Consider the following 15,187-nt stretch of genomic DNA (forward strand, 5'->3'; position numbering starts at 1 on the left):
CAATTGATCAAGCTCTCTGATGTGCTCTTCAACAATTCTATGAAAGTCAAGCTTCTCGGTCTTTTAATCTCTCATAGGCGATGAATCAGCAATGTACTGGATCCATCCGGTCCGAAATCCAATGAACAGGTAGTTAACCCTCTTTTTTTAGTGATTGCCATACAGAGACAAGTTCGCGAATACTCATCGTTTACGTCATGGACTACCAGGACTCGGAGTATTACCTGCAATGACTATGACCGATTCAGGAAGAATGTGATGAGTTCATATTCTCCATATTCGACTATAAAGCAGATAGCGACGATGCAAAAAAATAAAAATAAAAAATTTACCTCGTTCGTGCTCCCGTATTTCCTGCTGCCATCGTCTTCGGCTACCTTGCTAGGATCTCCAGATCGAATAATTTGTTTACAAGACGCTTTTAGAGGTCTTGTTTTCTTGGATTCCATCCTTTTACCTTTCTAAAAAAAAAAAAATACAATAAAATAAAAGAGGAATTCTTTCTTTGTATCCTCTACATAGCTCGTCGTTGGACCTTCGCAAGTGCGCTCTGCGAGCAGTCGAGCAGCATACTGAGATCATCTCGAGTTACTATATCCCTGAAGCGAAATCCTGATTAGACCCTTGTTCGCCGTTACTGGAAGGTACTCGACTCATTCTAGAAAAGCCAGGGCGATTACCTTGGCTAAAAAAGAATGAATATCAATCAATGCTTGCCCGCATGCGAGCTTCCTTACTATTGGATCGTGAACTGGCTCGAAGCATTATGAGATGCCCCGAAAGGCATCCTTTCCTTATTTGTTGGGTTGGTTCACGCGCTCACAAACGAGTAGACAAAATTAGATGTAGCCTTTCTCATTCCTTAGAGAGTAAGAGGGCTAAGGGGACGACAAAGAATGTCACCCATGCTTACTTCAGATATAGATCGGAACTTGGAGCGATAAGAACGAAAGCCCTACCCATTGCTACACCTACTGGCACTTCAAAAGGCCTAGATTCTACGCTACCGAAACCTTTTTTAGGTTGGGTGGAAGCACCATAAGCTACAAGCTCCCCATCAACCACCTCGGTTCGAGGTTTTTAGTGCTTGGATGAAAGTCGTTTTCCAAAGCTAGCATAGCTCAGCGGTAACTGACATATATCTCTAACCATTGGTTGGAGTTCGATCCCTCATCCTATATATTACAATTTGATCATGGAGTATATATATAAAAACCAAAATTTCATAAAGAACACTAACAAAGAGAGAGAGCACCAGCATCAATCATAGAGGATTTGATTGGATTATGTCGTATAAGGAGTGTGCAAGTGTCAATTTATTGTGCTTCAAATTTTGTTGGTTTTTAGTCGTCGAAATCTTATAATTGCCCCAATATTCTCATTGGTTTATTTAGATGAAAATATGATGATGCATGTTCATCCAATCAAGATCGAACTAGAATTAGAGTCATCATTTTCAATCCTATCGGAATACAATCGCTGCCTTAACTCGGGTTGCGAGGTTTTATGCTCTCGTGCAATTTGAACTCCTGACAATTTTTGATGGGGCGCAAAGGATGGGTTTAAATCCTAAATCAAAATCTTTTTGGCATTGTTCTCGTGCAATCAATCTTGTTTGTAGAAGAGAGATCTCACTTGAAAGGAAGATTTTGGTGTTGGATATTTTTTCGGTTGGCTTAATCTTTTAATTTCATATATTTTGAGCATATTTCTAGGCAAAGAAGTAAGGTGGCTGACTTTAAGGTTGCTAATTTTAGTCAATATGACTTTATCTCCTATTATTTAATTGTATGTTGTGTTGTGGAAAATGATTGGAACAGTGACACGTGACAGAAGGAAGCAAAAACTGGGCTAGATAGTCCGGCCCAGATGGCCCAATAATAAAGGCCCATTTGAAGTTCCATGATCTTCTCCGCGTGACCACCGCAGTTTCTTCAACTGCCACAGCTTGTCAGCTTCTCTCGCTCTCTCTCTCCTCATCGTTGATCGTGTTTTCTTTTTGATTCGGCCAACAAACGCTTTTTCTGTAATCGTTTTTTGTGTCAGAGGCAGAGGCACTTCGATTTTCCCCTCCCTCCTTTCTCTTCCTTTTTTTCCTTTCCCACCAAGCAATCCTCTCCCATGTTCTCAGTTTCCCAGCCGCGTTTCACTGCTTTCTAGGGTTTAATCCCGATCAAAATCCCTCTCGTAAATGCCTCCGACCACCGCCGGACCGCCGCCCTCCACCTCCTCCTCCCAAGCCCTTCTCGACCTCATCATACACATTGTCTCCCTCCTCCTCCTCTCCTCCCTCAATGTCCGCTCCTTCGTTGGCCGCTGGCAGCTTCTCCATTCCAAGCTCTCGACTCTCCACTCTGCTCTCTCTGAAATCTCCGATTCCCCCCACTGGTCCGAGAATCCCCTTGTTCATACCATTCTCCCCTCCCTCCTCTCCACGCTTCAGCGGCTCAAGTCTTTGTCCGCCCAATGCTCCGACTCTGCCTTCTCCGGCGGCAAGCTTCATATGCAGAGCGACTTGGATATGGCCTCGGCTTCTCTCTCTAACCAACTCAACGACCTCGATTTGTTACTCAGATCTGGGGTTCTCTACCAATCGAACGCGCTAGTGCTGTCCCAGCCGGCTCCCGGTTCGAATAAAGACGATACGGAGTTTTTCATCAGAGATCTTTTCACGCGGCTGCAAATCGGGGGGACGGAGTTCAAGAAGAAGGCTCTGGAATCTCTGGTTCAGCTTCTGAACCAGGATGAGAAGTCTGCGGGTTTAGTTGCCAAAGAGGGGAACGTTGGGTATTTGGTTCACTTGCTCGATTTCAACGCTCAGCCGTCTGTGCGAGAGCTAGCGGCTTCTGCGGTTTCAGTTCTCTCCACGGCGAGCGATGAATCGAGGAAAAGAGTGTTCGAAGAAGGAGGATTAGGGCCATTGTTGAGGATTCTTGAAACAGGATCAATGCATCTGAAGGAAAAAGCCGCCGCCGCCGTCGAAGCCATTACCATTGACCCGGAAAATGCTTGGGCGGTTTCCGCTTACGGAGGCGTAGCGATCTTGATCGAGGCCTGCCGATCAGGCACCCCACCGGTGCAGGCTCCAGCGGTCGGTGCGATTAGGAATGTCACGGCGGTGGAAGATATCAAAACCTCTCTCGTCGAGGAAGGGGCGGTTCCAGTATTGTTACAGTTGCTAGTTTCAAGCACGATGGCGACTCAAGAAAAGGCAGCAATCTGTATAGCAGTATTGGCCTCCTCCGGTGATTATTTCCGATCACTGATAATCCAAGAACGAGGATTACCTAGATTATTACATTTGATCCACGACTCACCGAGTTCAGATACGATCGAAAACGCGTTGCGAGCCCTAAGTTCTCTCTCGGTTTCCGATTCAGTTGCTCGGATTCTATCGTCTTCAACATTATTCGTAATGAAACTCGGCGAATTGGTGAAGCACGGAAACCTAATGCTGCAGCAAATCGCCGCTTCTCTGCTCGCTAATTTATCAATCAGCGACGGGAATAAGCGAGCTATTTGGAGTTGTATGGCTTCCTTGGTGAAGCTAATGGAGATGCCGAAGCCGGCCGGAGTTCAGGAGGTGGCGGTGCAAGCCCTTGCGTCACTCTTGACCGTCCGATCAAATCGGAAGGAGTTGATGAGGGACGAGAAGAGCGTGATGAGATTGATGCAGATGCTAGATCCGAGAAACGAGGTCGTCGTTAAGACGTTTCCGATAGCGATCGTCTCGGCAGTACTCGCCGGAGGAAGCAACGGTTGCCGGAAGCGACTTATAGATGCCGGAGCTTACCAGAACCTACAGAAGCTCTCCGATATGAACGTCGTCGGAGCTAAAAAGGCGTTGCAGCGGCTCACCGGCAATCGGCTGAGAAGCATCTTCAGCAGGACCTGGAGGGAATAACGCAAAAGAAACTAACCCCCGCCGTCAAAGGTAAGATTAGTTCAAGGGTAAAATCGGAAACACGCTATAGTATCAGGTGTTGACCCTTCGCTTTAATCCGTTCTCTGAGATTGACCCGGGAGTATCGTTAGGTAGAAAGTCAATGATGCCCCTAATGTGACTGGCCCAGTGCCAGTCACCGGTAGGGAAACAAACACGACGTCGTATCAGAATCGCCCATCAAACCTGTGGGGACCACTGAATGCCAGTGGACCATGACACATAATTTAGTCGTAGTAATTATGATAGTACTTAAGACGACAGGCATTGCCTCGTTCTTCCTTTTTTTTTTTTTGGAATAATAAGGTAATTATCAAATTTATTTAATTTATAAACTGTATTTTCAGGAATCTGGAGGAGTTCGTTTGGATTTTTCTAACCGCTGAAGACTGAGAGAAGAAGTTACAACTACACATGACCAAACCCAACCGTATACTCCAACAACTATTTATTTTCAACTCCGTAGTATATTGTCGTTTTTTATTAATATTTTTACCCTTCTGTTAATGTTTAGACAAAAAGGGGAAAAAAAAAGGAGGAAAGAAAGAAAAGCACGGATGCGGGTTTTAGGGAGTATCCTGGTATGCTTTTTTGCTTATATTATTAATTTAATTTCACTGATGAGGGATATAAGTGAGATGTCTCATGCCCATGATTGTCATTTTGTTTGATTGTGTAAATTTCAGGTGAGTTTCTTTATTATTTTATTGAAAAAAAAAAGAAGAAAGTTATGTAATGGGAAGAATTTATTTTTATTATTTAGGAAGTTAGTGAAAAGAGTGGAGGTGGTTTTGTGTATACTTTTTTGACCAACAAATGTGTCGGATTGTGAATGATCCGAATCCTTTTGTTTTCTTCTGTTTGGCTGGCTGGAGTTTGGCTTGTGAATGGGTTGTATTCTGTCTGATTCTGTATGTTTCTGTTTCATAATTCATCATCCATTAGTCTAGGGCTGGCAATGCAGAGCCAGATCTGAAGTGGGTAATGATGGAGGAGGAAAATTTGAGATTTAGAAGAGAAGGGCCGTTTTCCATCAGATATGGGATGGTGGGGCCTTGTGGTTTCTTCATGCCTGTTTATTGATACGATTGATAATTCCAAAAACGAGCTCAACCCCACTAGTTAGTTATAGGTAGGGATCTTCTTTATAACTTTGAGGGCAATCTTGTAGTGAGAGGGGAAGAAAGCTTGGGGTTCACTCAGGCTGGCAATCCCATGTGAGGGGGAAGTAATCAATTATGGGCGTAGATTGGAAGTTCTTAGGGGTAAGAAGTTGAGGCATGAGACGTGAGAAATGTTTTTCCATGTGATTTCTGATTCGGAGTGAGAAAATATGATTGAGAATATTGGAAAAGGGAAGAAGAGAGAGAGGAAGGCACGGCGAAGATGTAGGAGAAAAAAACAGGGAAAATGTGGTGAGGGTCCCAAAATAAAGTGCTGAGCTTTGCGGGTGGAATAGTGACCGGAAAATACTTCACTCCTTAATCGTGGGGAGTAATTTTGTCCTCACTACTGTTAAAAATATTTGACAACCAAGAAAGAAAAATGCAATAACATAGATTTTTTATAAAAAATAATGAGTTGTCAATTTTTTAATGATGGTAAGACAATTCTTGATCCTCACTGTCAAGATTGTATTTTTCACAGTGATCTTATTCAGAGTGACCTTAGGAGAGAATTTTCAGAGGGAGAGTGGGGCCATGCTTCTGCCTGCCAGTTGCTATTTATGCCACTTTTGGGATAATCCAATTATCTCTGTGTGTGAGTCTGTCTGTTTGGTTGGTATTTGGGATGAAAAAGGGAGAGAAGGAAATGAAGTGGCTTTTGTTATTGAGGGGGTTTTCCCGTGATATCCATGAATATAAAGCTAGTCATGAGCTAGCTGTAAAGCTTCCTTATCTTCCCTTTTTTCACTCTCTCTCCCATGAGGCAGCAGTTTGTGCACTCTTCTTTCTACTTTACCATTGGCTTCTTCTAAATACTGCAACTTCTCTGTATTTTGAGTTACTCCACTGGTTTTGAAACTATTTTCTAATTTTTTACACTTCATTTTAGCTTGATCCGTGTAGTTTTAGTTTCAAGTGGGTTCTTATGAGTTGTACTAAAGAAGAAATAAAAGTTGGTTCTTATGATTTGGTTAAATCTCCATTTTTTAAACTTTCATGCTGTTAGTTAACTATGACTATATCAAAATGTAGATAGTAATTTAGTATCTCTAGCTCTGTTCCTCCTACTTTTATACTCTAATGAAATGTTGTTTATTAGATCAAAGAAAAAAGAAAATTATTGAAGGCTATATGTCAGTTTAAATAAAAGATTGATCTGAGTTGGTTTTTGTCAATTTAGTACGTAGATTTTACTATATTTTCATCGACTTGGATACATTAGTCGAAACGTCAATTTTATTTTTATTTTAATTTTTGTTAAGAAAATGTAAAATTCTAACCCACTTAAACACCTCCATCCTTAGTTTTCAATGTTCGTTACACCTTCCCCACTCTACTAGATCAATTTCTAGTAGATTGCTTCTAAATTGGGGAAAAAATAATTTCCACTCCCAAACACCATTCTAACCTAGGATTTCTTGCCATGTTTGAGGTGGGAAACATTTCTCTAGCTTAAAAAAGAAAAGCTTAATAATAATATATTTTTTTTATTTTGTTTTTAGTCTAAGTCACTTTTAGGATTATATTTAATTTTACTCGACATTAAATTGAAAATTTAGGGACCTAAACAACTAAAAGTTTAGATATTTGCACATACAAAATCTTTAATTATTCAAACTCTTTCACACGTGTAAATAATCGTGTCACTTGAGTAGGAAAGAGCTCTCAGTTTAGTTTAACTTTAGTAGGAAAGAGCTCTTAGTTCAGTTTAGTAGAACGTAAATTTGATGATGTTGTAGGTTCAAATTTAATTTTTTAAGCATGACTGCATGATAGAACGAAATTATGGAAAAAAAGTATAAAAACAATGAAATAACTTCACTAACTTGAATTTAAACTCCAACTCTTCGAAGTAAACATTCCTACTAAACATAAAATTTAATGTCACAAGTTCATAAATAAACTAGACGGTCTTAAAAGAGTAGAAGTATCCCAAAGTGAAGTTTGAATTAACTTATTTTGTTAACCCTTTTCTAGTGTAGGTTTAAGGAATAAAAATCGCACTCCTTTAGAAACTCAAGACTACATTTTGCCAAAAACAGAAAATGTGTACCCAAAAAAATCTTACAAAGATGTAAGAGGCAGTTTTTGAGTGGGAGCCCTTATTTTTTTTTTTTTCCAATAGCCAAATAAATCATCAAATTTGAATCGAAAGCAAAGTTTTCGAGGCTATTTACAAAATTACACCCGAAGTTTCCCATTTTGCCCTCCCAAAAAACTCACGCTAAATGCTTCGCTATAATCTTGTTTTGCTGCTCCTTCCACAATTTCTGCTGCTCCAACAAACTTTCTTCGTTCATCGTCTTCCCATCAAAACTCCGATCGTTTCCCTTTTCACTGCTACGCCATGAAACTGCAAATGGATCGTCTTCCCCGGCCGGATTGAATGAAAACAGATTGCTCTCCTTCGTTGAGTTCGCAACAACCGTCTCCGTCGAGCCCCATGCCTCAAAATTCAGATTATTCGCCGGACAAAATGGCACCGTTTCTGCGCGGAAAGTTGGGGCTACGGCCACGGCGACCGTCTCCTCCTTGAAATTCTGCGCCCGAAATGTCGGAGCGATTTCCGTCTCTGGACTGGAGAATTCTGCTGTGAACGTCGGCGGAACTGCGAATAAATCGTCTGCACCTTGAAGGAACGGGTTGTTGTACTGCTGCTGCGGCGAGATGGATTTCACGAACTCGTCGTCTCCGATGGACGGCGCGAAGAAATCCGGCCACTCTTGAGGCGGCGGCTCCGTTGCGGACTCCGCCAGAACGAGTTCCCAATCGCCTAATCTCCCACTCGGAGCGCCAAAATGGAGCTGCTCTTGATAGGGCTTTACGTTTTCTTGTGGTCCGTCGTCGAAGAACGCAAAATTAGGGGTCAGATTCTGTTCGTTCTCGTTTCCGTTCATGCTCGCGGAATCCCCAAACTGAGATTGCTTCTCCGATTGATAATCGGAATAGCTTTCTCCGTCTTGCTCCACCGAATTAGTCGGACTCGCCCAGCTCCCCGTCGCGCTCATAATATCCCCCATCGAATTTCTATCCGACGATTCCGATTGTTCGAGATCATCGCTGAGTATAGAGGGAATGGAGTCCTTGGCCGGGAGAAACACCTGCGGCGGCGGCGAGCGGTTGCCGTGACAGGGGAACGAAGCTTGATCTTTCAAAAACTCCTGCAATGTCTCAATCAGTTCATCGGATGGCTGCTGAACGCTGGGATACTCGGAGGTTCTCCCAACTCCGATGTTCTTACACAAATCGTAAAACGAACCAAGCTCCTCAAATTGCTTGGCCGCCTTAACGCAAGCCTGAAACGCATTGACGCAGGATTGGTACTGCAAATGGAAGAAGCTGTCGAGGAGGAGAGCGAGGCCGTCGGAGATGTCCCGGTAGAGGTCGAAGCTCTCGTGGACGACGGCGTGGAGGGTATAGAGGACCAAGCGGTTGGATTTGGCGGGTCCGGTGGGCCTGGTTGCAATGGCCCTGTCGAGCAATTTCTGCCAGTGGGAGATCCGATCGATCAACATGGCGGGCTTCATATCGCGAATGGGCTCGTTGATGCGGCGATTGGGCGGTGGTCCATGGTGGCTGTGGGACTTGCGGTTGGTGAAGCGCTTCTGGAGCTTGCCGGTGAGGAAGCAGTCGAGGCGCTCGTCGAGATAGAGAGCGAAGGTGCGGACGAAGGCGGTGTAGTCCCAGGGGCTGGAATTGGAGTCGTCGCGGAAGTTGGAGAGGTTGAGGATCTTGGCGCCGCGCTTCATGGCGTGGAGGACCTCGCGGGGGAAATAGGGGTCGCCGTCCTGGAAGATTCTGAGGACGAGGTTGAGGGATTTGAGGGCGACGATCCAGTTGCGGGTCTTGGTGATGCGTTTGGCGATGGCGGAGGCGCAGGCCGGGGCGTACGATTTGCTGGAGGCGATCAGGCTCAGGATTTCGGAGACGTAGCGGTTGTCGAGAGGGACGTCGTCGTGGGTGGTGGCTTTCAGGACGGCCACTTCGAGGGTGGTGGCGGCCGGGTTGGCTCCGGAGGACACTTTCGCGAGGCTGATGCTGGTTTGGTCTTTCACGGCGTCGATGGCCTTGCGGAACTTGCTGGGCATCGTGGAATTTGGAATTTGGAAATGGTTAATCTTTTTGGTTTGTTTTGGATTAAAGATTAAGCTCAAGGCTAAGGCCTCTAAGGAAATGGAAAAGGAAAATGGAAATGAAAATGGGAGTTGGTTTGTTTGTTTTGGAACTGAACGGTAGTGGGTTTGAGTTCGTGGGTGTGGAGAGGAGGATGGTTCGGGAAAATGGGAGCGTTGACTGAGTCGTTTTGTTTTGATTCTGAGCAATTTGGGAGCGCCCGGTTCGGCCGGTGGAGTCCAACCACGCCTTCTGCCGCTGCCTCAAAAAATTAGGTACCTTCAATTTCTCTTCTTTTTTACTTTTTTAAAATTAATTATATATATCTATATATGCATGTATGTTGGTAGTCTTTATTTTATTTTGGTTTTGAGTTTACAGATTTTAATAAATAAACGTAACCATTTCTGTTGCTGCTTCTAACAAATGGATAATGTGGTTTTTTAAAGTGTGTTGGTGTGGGAGTCGCATGAGTTGGCTATGGGGAGGTTTTTTTATTTTCTCCCTTAAGTTTAACAAAGAGTATCAAGTATCGAGTGGGCGGAGGTTAGGCTAGGTGCATAAAATAATATCAACAACTACAATAATGATTTATTTTAACTTTAGGCCACGTAACATTTTTATTTTGTTTGATATTTTATAATAGGAAAAACTGAATCGTGCTTGGTAGTTCTTTCTTGTTTTTGAAAAAATTAAATACTTGTAACCCTTTTTTTTTCTTTTTTTTCTGCTTCTTGTTGTCTAGCAAAGTGTTTATATGAAAATTAAAATTTTAAATCAAATATTCAAAATTTTTATGTTGTATTTATTTGTTTGATATTTATTGTATTTTCTATAAAGCAAAAATATAAAATAATGTTGGAGTGAACATTATTGTGTAGGGAGGGAATGTATTTTAATTTTTATTAAAAGCTTTCTTTTGTTATACTATAAATCGCATGCAAGGAAGTAAAACAAAAGGCCAAAGTTGTTAATGACCAAGGTTCTAGAAAGTTGGTCTTTTGGGGTAGGGCAAATGGGAGGGTCGAAAATGCCGAGTAATGGGAGTACGTTTAAACAGAAACAATGACAGATAAATAGCATATCAATTTCTCATTAAAAGAAGAGAATATAAATAAATTGTGGAACAAATTGTGAAAGTTCTCATAAAGCTCTAGTAATAATGTATTGGGAAATGACGGTTTACAAGTTAAAATATCTTATTCTATTGTTAAAAATTGAAGGTTCAATTCTTCATCTAAACTAAAAGATAAAAAAAATAAAGATAATGAAGAATGTCTTCAAATCTTGATCTACAAAATTATATTATATTTGAGTTCTAATGCTTTTTTTAAATGATTGTTTAGTGTTTTTTTTTTCTTAGTACAACATGTGGGGGTGTGGGAGATCGAACTCACAACTTCTTGGTTGGAGATATATACCAATTATCGAGCTATGCTCGTTTTAACGATTGTTTAGTGCTTAAATTCAAATAAGTGTATTTTTTTCTTTTATAGAAAAATGCACTTTAATTAATAGAAGAAAGTGCCATTTGGAAACAAATAAGAAGTGTCATCCTCTAAAGCTTTTAAAAGCCTGGAGGGAAAATCAAAAGGCCAGATAAATGTGGCTGAATGATGAAGACCAAATTTTGCCAGGCTTGTTGCTTTCTCGAGGGAGGTGATTGAAAGAAGTATGAAAATATATGTTTTACTGTATTTACTAATTAAATTGAAAAACTTATACCAACTGTAATGGGTCAAATGAAGCTCAATTTGCAAAAGAAATATGAAGGAGTTGGAGAAAAGAAGTTTGTAATCAAGGCTAGAGTAAAGCCTTTTGAAATGACCAGAATGGGTCAGACTCAGTCCAAAAGGGCTAGACATGACCCATGGACTGAGCCTAGATCGAGCTATGGGTCGTGCTTTAGGTCATGTTCTTGGCCGAGCTCCATGCTACACCCAGCTCACAAGAGCCCAGGTCCCCCGACCTAAAATCCACGTTAGAGAATAAGTCAAATAAAAAAGAATAAGTCCATAGATTGAGTCGAGCAATCTTGGTTTTCCTCTTGATTTTGAAAATTCCAAATATGTTATAGAAATCTCTAGTTTTGTGCCTTTATAAATAGGAGAAGCATATTTGAGGCATCGACGCCGATGGAAAAAAATTGTAGGAAAGGAATTTAAGAAGACGTGAGTTAGGAGATGAGATAATTGAAAATGAGAAAGGATCCATTTCCTATATTTCTAGTTGACCCTCTAAGTCTAAACCATAAGCTACATGGATCTCATAGTCAAAATAGTGTTATAAGGTAGGGCCATACATTTTCCATATAAAAGCAAATAAAGCATCATTACATGGTGATGAAGGAAGGAGGCAACAAGAATCTCTCTGCTTCTGAGAATACCCACCCATCACATTCACAGCTGCAGCCACACCTTCTCACCTTTCATCTCCCCCTTCATTACATATTTTTCTTTAAAAAAAAAAAAATGGAGCATTGTGCCTGCCCAAAGTCCAGACCCGATGGATATCAAGAATTTTTAGTATTAAATTTACTCGAATATTCAAACTTAGGATCAAGAGGAGGAGTCGAGTCCCATACAAAATTTTTGTAGAGTTCCAATTTATTATCAAGATTGGATCTTAGTTTGTTCATAATCTCTCCCATCTTTTCATATCAATCCTAACTTATGTTGATGCATTAGAGAAAGCTGAGAAATCTAGGCTCAAACAATGGTACTATCTTTTCTGAAAATACCCAAAAAAAGGATGGATTTAACAGATGGAAGGGAATATTGGTGGACCAGTAGCAATAGCAGGACAGGAATTTTTTGGTAACATCACTCAAAATCTCAAACTCATTATCTTTTGTTATATATATATTCCTCTTTTTAGTGATTGTGCCATGTGATCATTCATTCATATTTTTCTTCAGTCCTTTCCTCTGAACATCCCAAATCATGTGCCCATAATTTTGGGTACTATGTTTCCAACTCTACTCATTTTCACCTCACCATCAATAACTAATGGATTTTCTTGAATCAATCTCTTTGTTATGTTCCCAATTATCAAAAAAATGTGTCAAACTTTGGGGCTAGGGACTTGTTCTGGATTATGCTTTGGCAATGATGAATAGAAGAATAAACTAAAATAAGTGCTGCCATGGGTGGCCCCTTATGGCCACATGGTGCAACAAATTCAACAGGAGTCAAATTCTTAAACACCATTGTCCTTTCACATGGAAATATTTTATTTTATTGTATTCTACGACACATATATAAATATATATATTAATATAATGGCTATACTATAGGGAACATGCAATAGATTCTCTTGTACATTGAATACAGAGACAAATTATGTCTCATCCCACTTGCTCCAGGGCAGTGTGTGTTTTCTCCCATTACCAAAAAGAAGTTAAATTTTTATATAGGTTTTATAAAAATAGTAATTAAGAGAACTATGGCTGGCTTTAAAATTACTAGCAATAATCAATTTGAGATAGTCTAGCAAAGAAGAACATGTTAATTACAGATAAACAAGTTTAACTTAATCCCCATCCATTAATCATCCATCATCCAAGCAATTGGATTACAAAAAATTTCTCCCATACTCTAAAAACAAACTTAAAAGGTAACCTCTTTTCTTAGATTAGATTCTCCTTCCCCATCTCCTCTCTTCAATACCCTGTTGGGAACTCGCAGTTGCCATACTCTGCAAAAAAGCCATCAAAAAGAAAAGAAAAAAAACAACCCTTTTCAGAAACTCTCTCAAAGGAATAAGAATAACCAAAAAAAAAAAGAAACCAAAAGCTCAAATTCTCTTGAGTTTTTGTCTTCTCATTGAGAGAAAAAGAGGATAAAAGATCCTCTTTTTTTTCTCTCAGCTGATTCAGGAATCAAGTTTCAATCCCATGAGGGAAAAAAATATGCATTTTCCCCTTTCACCACAGTAAATAGATAAAATTCACACCAACCCCATTTTTTTTAAATTGGAGTTTCCCAAAAGGGGTGCCACGTCAGCAAGATTAGATTCCTTTTTCATGGTGCCCGGCATGTGGGCCGTGAATTTTGACTTCTTACTGAGCTGGCGTGCAGCTCCATCATTCATTGTTCCATGACCTCGTGGACCACGCCGGCTCATTTTAGCGTCAAAATGCGGGGCGGGTCTATTCGGGTCGGATCCTCTAACGTACGCCTTACCCGAAAACAAGGAGAAATTATAGAGTACTTACTAGGTGGTTGCGTGACAACGTACGCCGCCCCTCCGAAGTAGCACGTGCCGATCTTGCGGCCGTTCTTCTGATAATAAGAATTGAAGGCGTACGATGCGTGGGCCTCCAGCGTGTTCGGATTGTAACACGTGGCATCCGGCTGGATCGGACGGCAGTCCGCCCCTCCTTCCCCACACGCGTAATCTAGACTCGCCTGCAGTTTCTCTTTTCCGGCCTCACCACTCGCCACGCACCACGTGTTCCCCGTTTGACTTTTCGACACGCCTCCGTCGCCGCTCACCGGCGCCATGTGGCCGCCGTCTCCGCCGGCTGCTGGCGCCGGCGACGGCTTGTCGTGGTAGTCCTTCAGCCCGTCGGTGGTGAACGGAATGTCGTAAACTTTCTCCTCGTTAGGGTAAAATAGGCCGTAGTTTCTTTCGGAGGCGGGGCCGGTCTTTTTGTTCTCGTTGAATAGGGCAAATAAATAGACGGTCAGATCTGCTTTAGGCCTTAGCGGGGTTCCGCCGCCGCTCAGAATCCGACGGACGAGATTCCCGTTGTAGGCCGCGGCGTTCTCCAAGCTCGCGCCGATCTCGTTCTCGTCACCCTTCGACGGCCATCCGGTCTCCGTAACCACCATTTTAATGTCGTCGTATTTGAGAGCCGACATCGCGGCAAAAACGGCGTCGATTTGGGCGTCGAAAAGGCTGAAGTACCGGTAGCCGCTGCCGGAATCCACCACGCCGGGGTTGTCGCGGAAAAGTGCGTAGTCTAAGGAAATGACGTCGGAGTTGGACTCGTAGGCGAAGAACGGGTATGCGTTTACCATGAGGTAGGAGCCGGTTTGGCGGAGGAAGTCCAGCATTGGCCGGAAAACGGTCTCGACGAGCTCCGGCCGGAAGGAGCCGGCGGAGGAAGGGTAGGAGTTTTGCAAGGCGCTCAATGCGATGGGGGAAGAGACTTTAATGGCGGAGTGGAGGTTGTACTTGACGAGGGCTTGGTGAATGTTCTTCATGGCCGGAACAAGAAACGACGTCGTGTTGTGGGGGTCGACGAAGACTTCGTTTCCGACGGCAATGGCTTCGATTTCAGTGGAAGGGTAGTAGGCGGCGACGTTCTTCTCGACCCAGGAGTAGGCGAAGGTGAGGCGTTTGGCGGCGGCGAAGAGGAGCTCGTTGGGCAAATCGACGGTGACCTTAATGCCGGAGCCGGAGAGAGCCCGTAGGACGGCCGGATCGGTGTCGTAAACTTTGACCCTGTGGAGGCCGTGGGATTTGAGGAGCTTAACGACCTTAACGGCGGAAGGGAGGTTGTTGGCGATTCTGCCATAGTTGATTCCAATGGAACCACCATCTGTAGCAAAAAGAACACCGCATTATTGATTAAACCCAGGATTCTGCTGGGAAAAAAACAGAGCAGAGTTTGGATTTTGAAGAATTACCTGAAAATGGGGAGAGGCAGAGGAGGAAGATGAGGAAGGGGAGAGGAGTTAGAGGGTCCATGAGTGTTCCGTTCCTCCGGGAGAAGCCAAAAGCTGTGTCTCAGCTTCTGCTGCAAATAAAAATTGTGGGTGAAAAGAGAGAACTCAGAACAGAGCGTGGGTGCGACTGTGAGTGGTGGATTGAGAGAAAGAGGGTGCGTCTTTTATTAATGGGAGATATCCAGGGGTGGACCCCACGCAAATAACATAAGAATAGAGATTATGTGGATTAAATACATGTCTTTAATTCCAACAATACTCTACTGCTTACGGGCTACAGTCGTTAAGAC

The 15,187-nt window shown here is 42.6% G+C and overlaps 3 protein-coding genes across 3 annotated transcripts; 1 reads left to right on the forward strand and 2 right to left on the reverse strand.

The window, feature by feature from the left end:
- The first annotated feature begins 1,752 nt into the window (after positions 1–1,752).
- Positions 1,753–4,741, forward strand: LOC111016837 (ARM repeat superfamily protein). The gene is made up of 2 exons (XM_022292375.2): positions 1,753–3,934; positions 4,291–4,741. The coding sequence occupies exon 1, from the start codon at positions 2,192–2,194 to the stop codon at positions 3,902–3,904; it is 1,713 nt and encodes a 570-aa protein (XP_022148067.1). The 5' UTR covers positions 1,753–2,191; the 3' UTR covers positions 3,905–3,934; positions 4,291–4,741.
- Positions 4,742–7,037: 2,296 nt separating this feature from the next.
- On the reverse strand, positions 7,038–9,308 carry LOC111016670 (ENTH/ANTH/VHS superfamily protein). Its single transcript, XM_022292133.2, has one exon. The coding sequence runs from the start codon at positions 9,195–9,197 to the stop codon at positions 7,329–7,331; it is 1,869 nt and encodes a 622-aa protein (XP_022147825.2). The 5' UTR covers positions 9,198–9,308; the 3' UTR covers positions 7,038–7,328.
- Positions 9,309–12,747: 3,439 nt separating this feature from the next.
- Positions 12,748–15,062, reverse strand: LOC148211607 (O-Glycosyl hydrolases family 17 protein). The gene is made up of 3 exons (XM_088123068.1): positions 14,859–15,062; positions 13,439–14,770; positions 12,748–12,918 (listed from the first exon to the last, which is right to left on the reverse strand). The coding sequence occupies exons 1-3, from the start codon at positions 14,917–14,919 to the stop codon at positions 12,884–12,886; spliced, it is 1,428 nt and encodes a 475-aa protein (XP_087979194.1). The 5' UTR covers positions 14,920–15,062; the 3' UTR covers positions 12,748–12,883.
- Positions 15,063–15,187: the final 125 nt, after the last annotated feature.

Source organism: Momordica charantia (genome assembly GCF_013281855.1).
Source record: "Momordica charantia cultivar OHB3-1 chromosome 4 unlocalized genomic scaffold, Mcharantia_2.0 BLBB01000004.1, whole genome shotgun sequence".
NCBI lineage: Eukaryota > Viridiplantae > Streptophyta > Magnoliopsida > Cucurbitales > Cucurbitaceae > Momordica > Momordica charantia.

Coding starts and splice junctions, on each gene's coding strand:
- LOC148211607 (XM_088123068.1), bottom strand. CDS start 14,919: ATGGACCCTCTAACTCCTCTCCCCTTCCTCATCTTCCTCCTCTGCCTC. Junction 14,771..14,858: donor CTGCCTCTCCCCATTTTCAG/GTAATTCTTCAA, acceptor TTTTTGCTACAG/ATGGTGGTTCCATTGGAATC. Junction 12,919..13,438: donor CGTTGTCACGCAACCACCTA/GTAAGTACTCTA, acceptor GCTTTTTTGCAG/AGTATGGCAACTGCGAGTTC.
- LOC111016837 (XM_022292375.2), top strand. CDS start 2,192: ATGCCTCCGACCACCGCCGGACCGCCGCCCTCCACCTCCTCCTCCCAA.
- LOC111016670 (XM_022292133.2), bottom strand. CDS start 9,197: ATGCCCAGCAAGTTCCGCAAGGCCATCGACGCCGTGAAAGACCAAACC.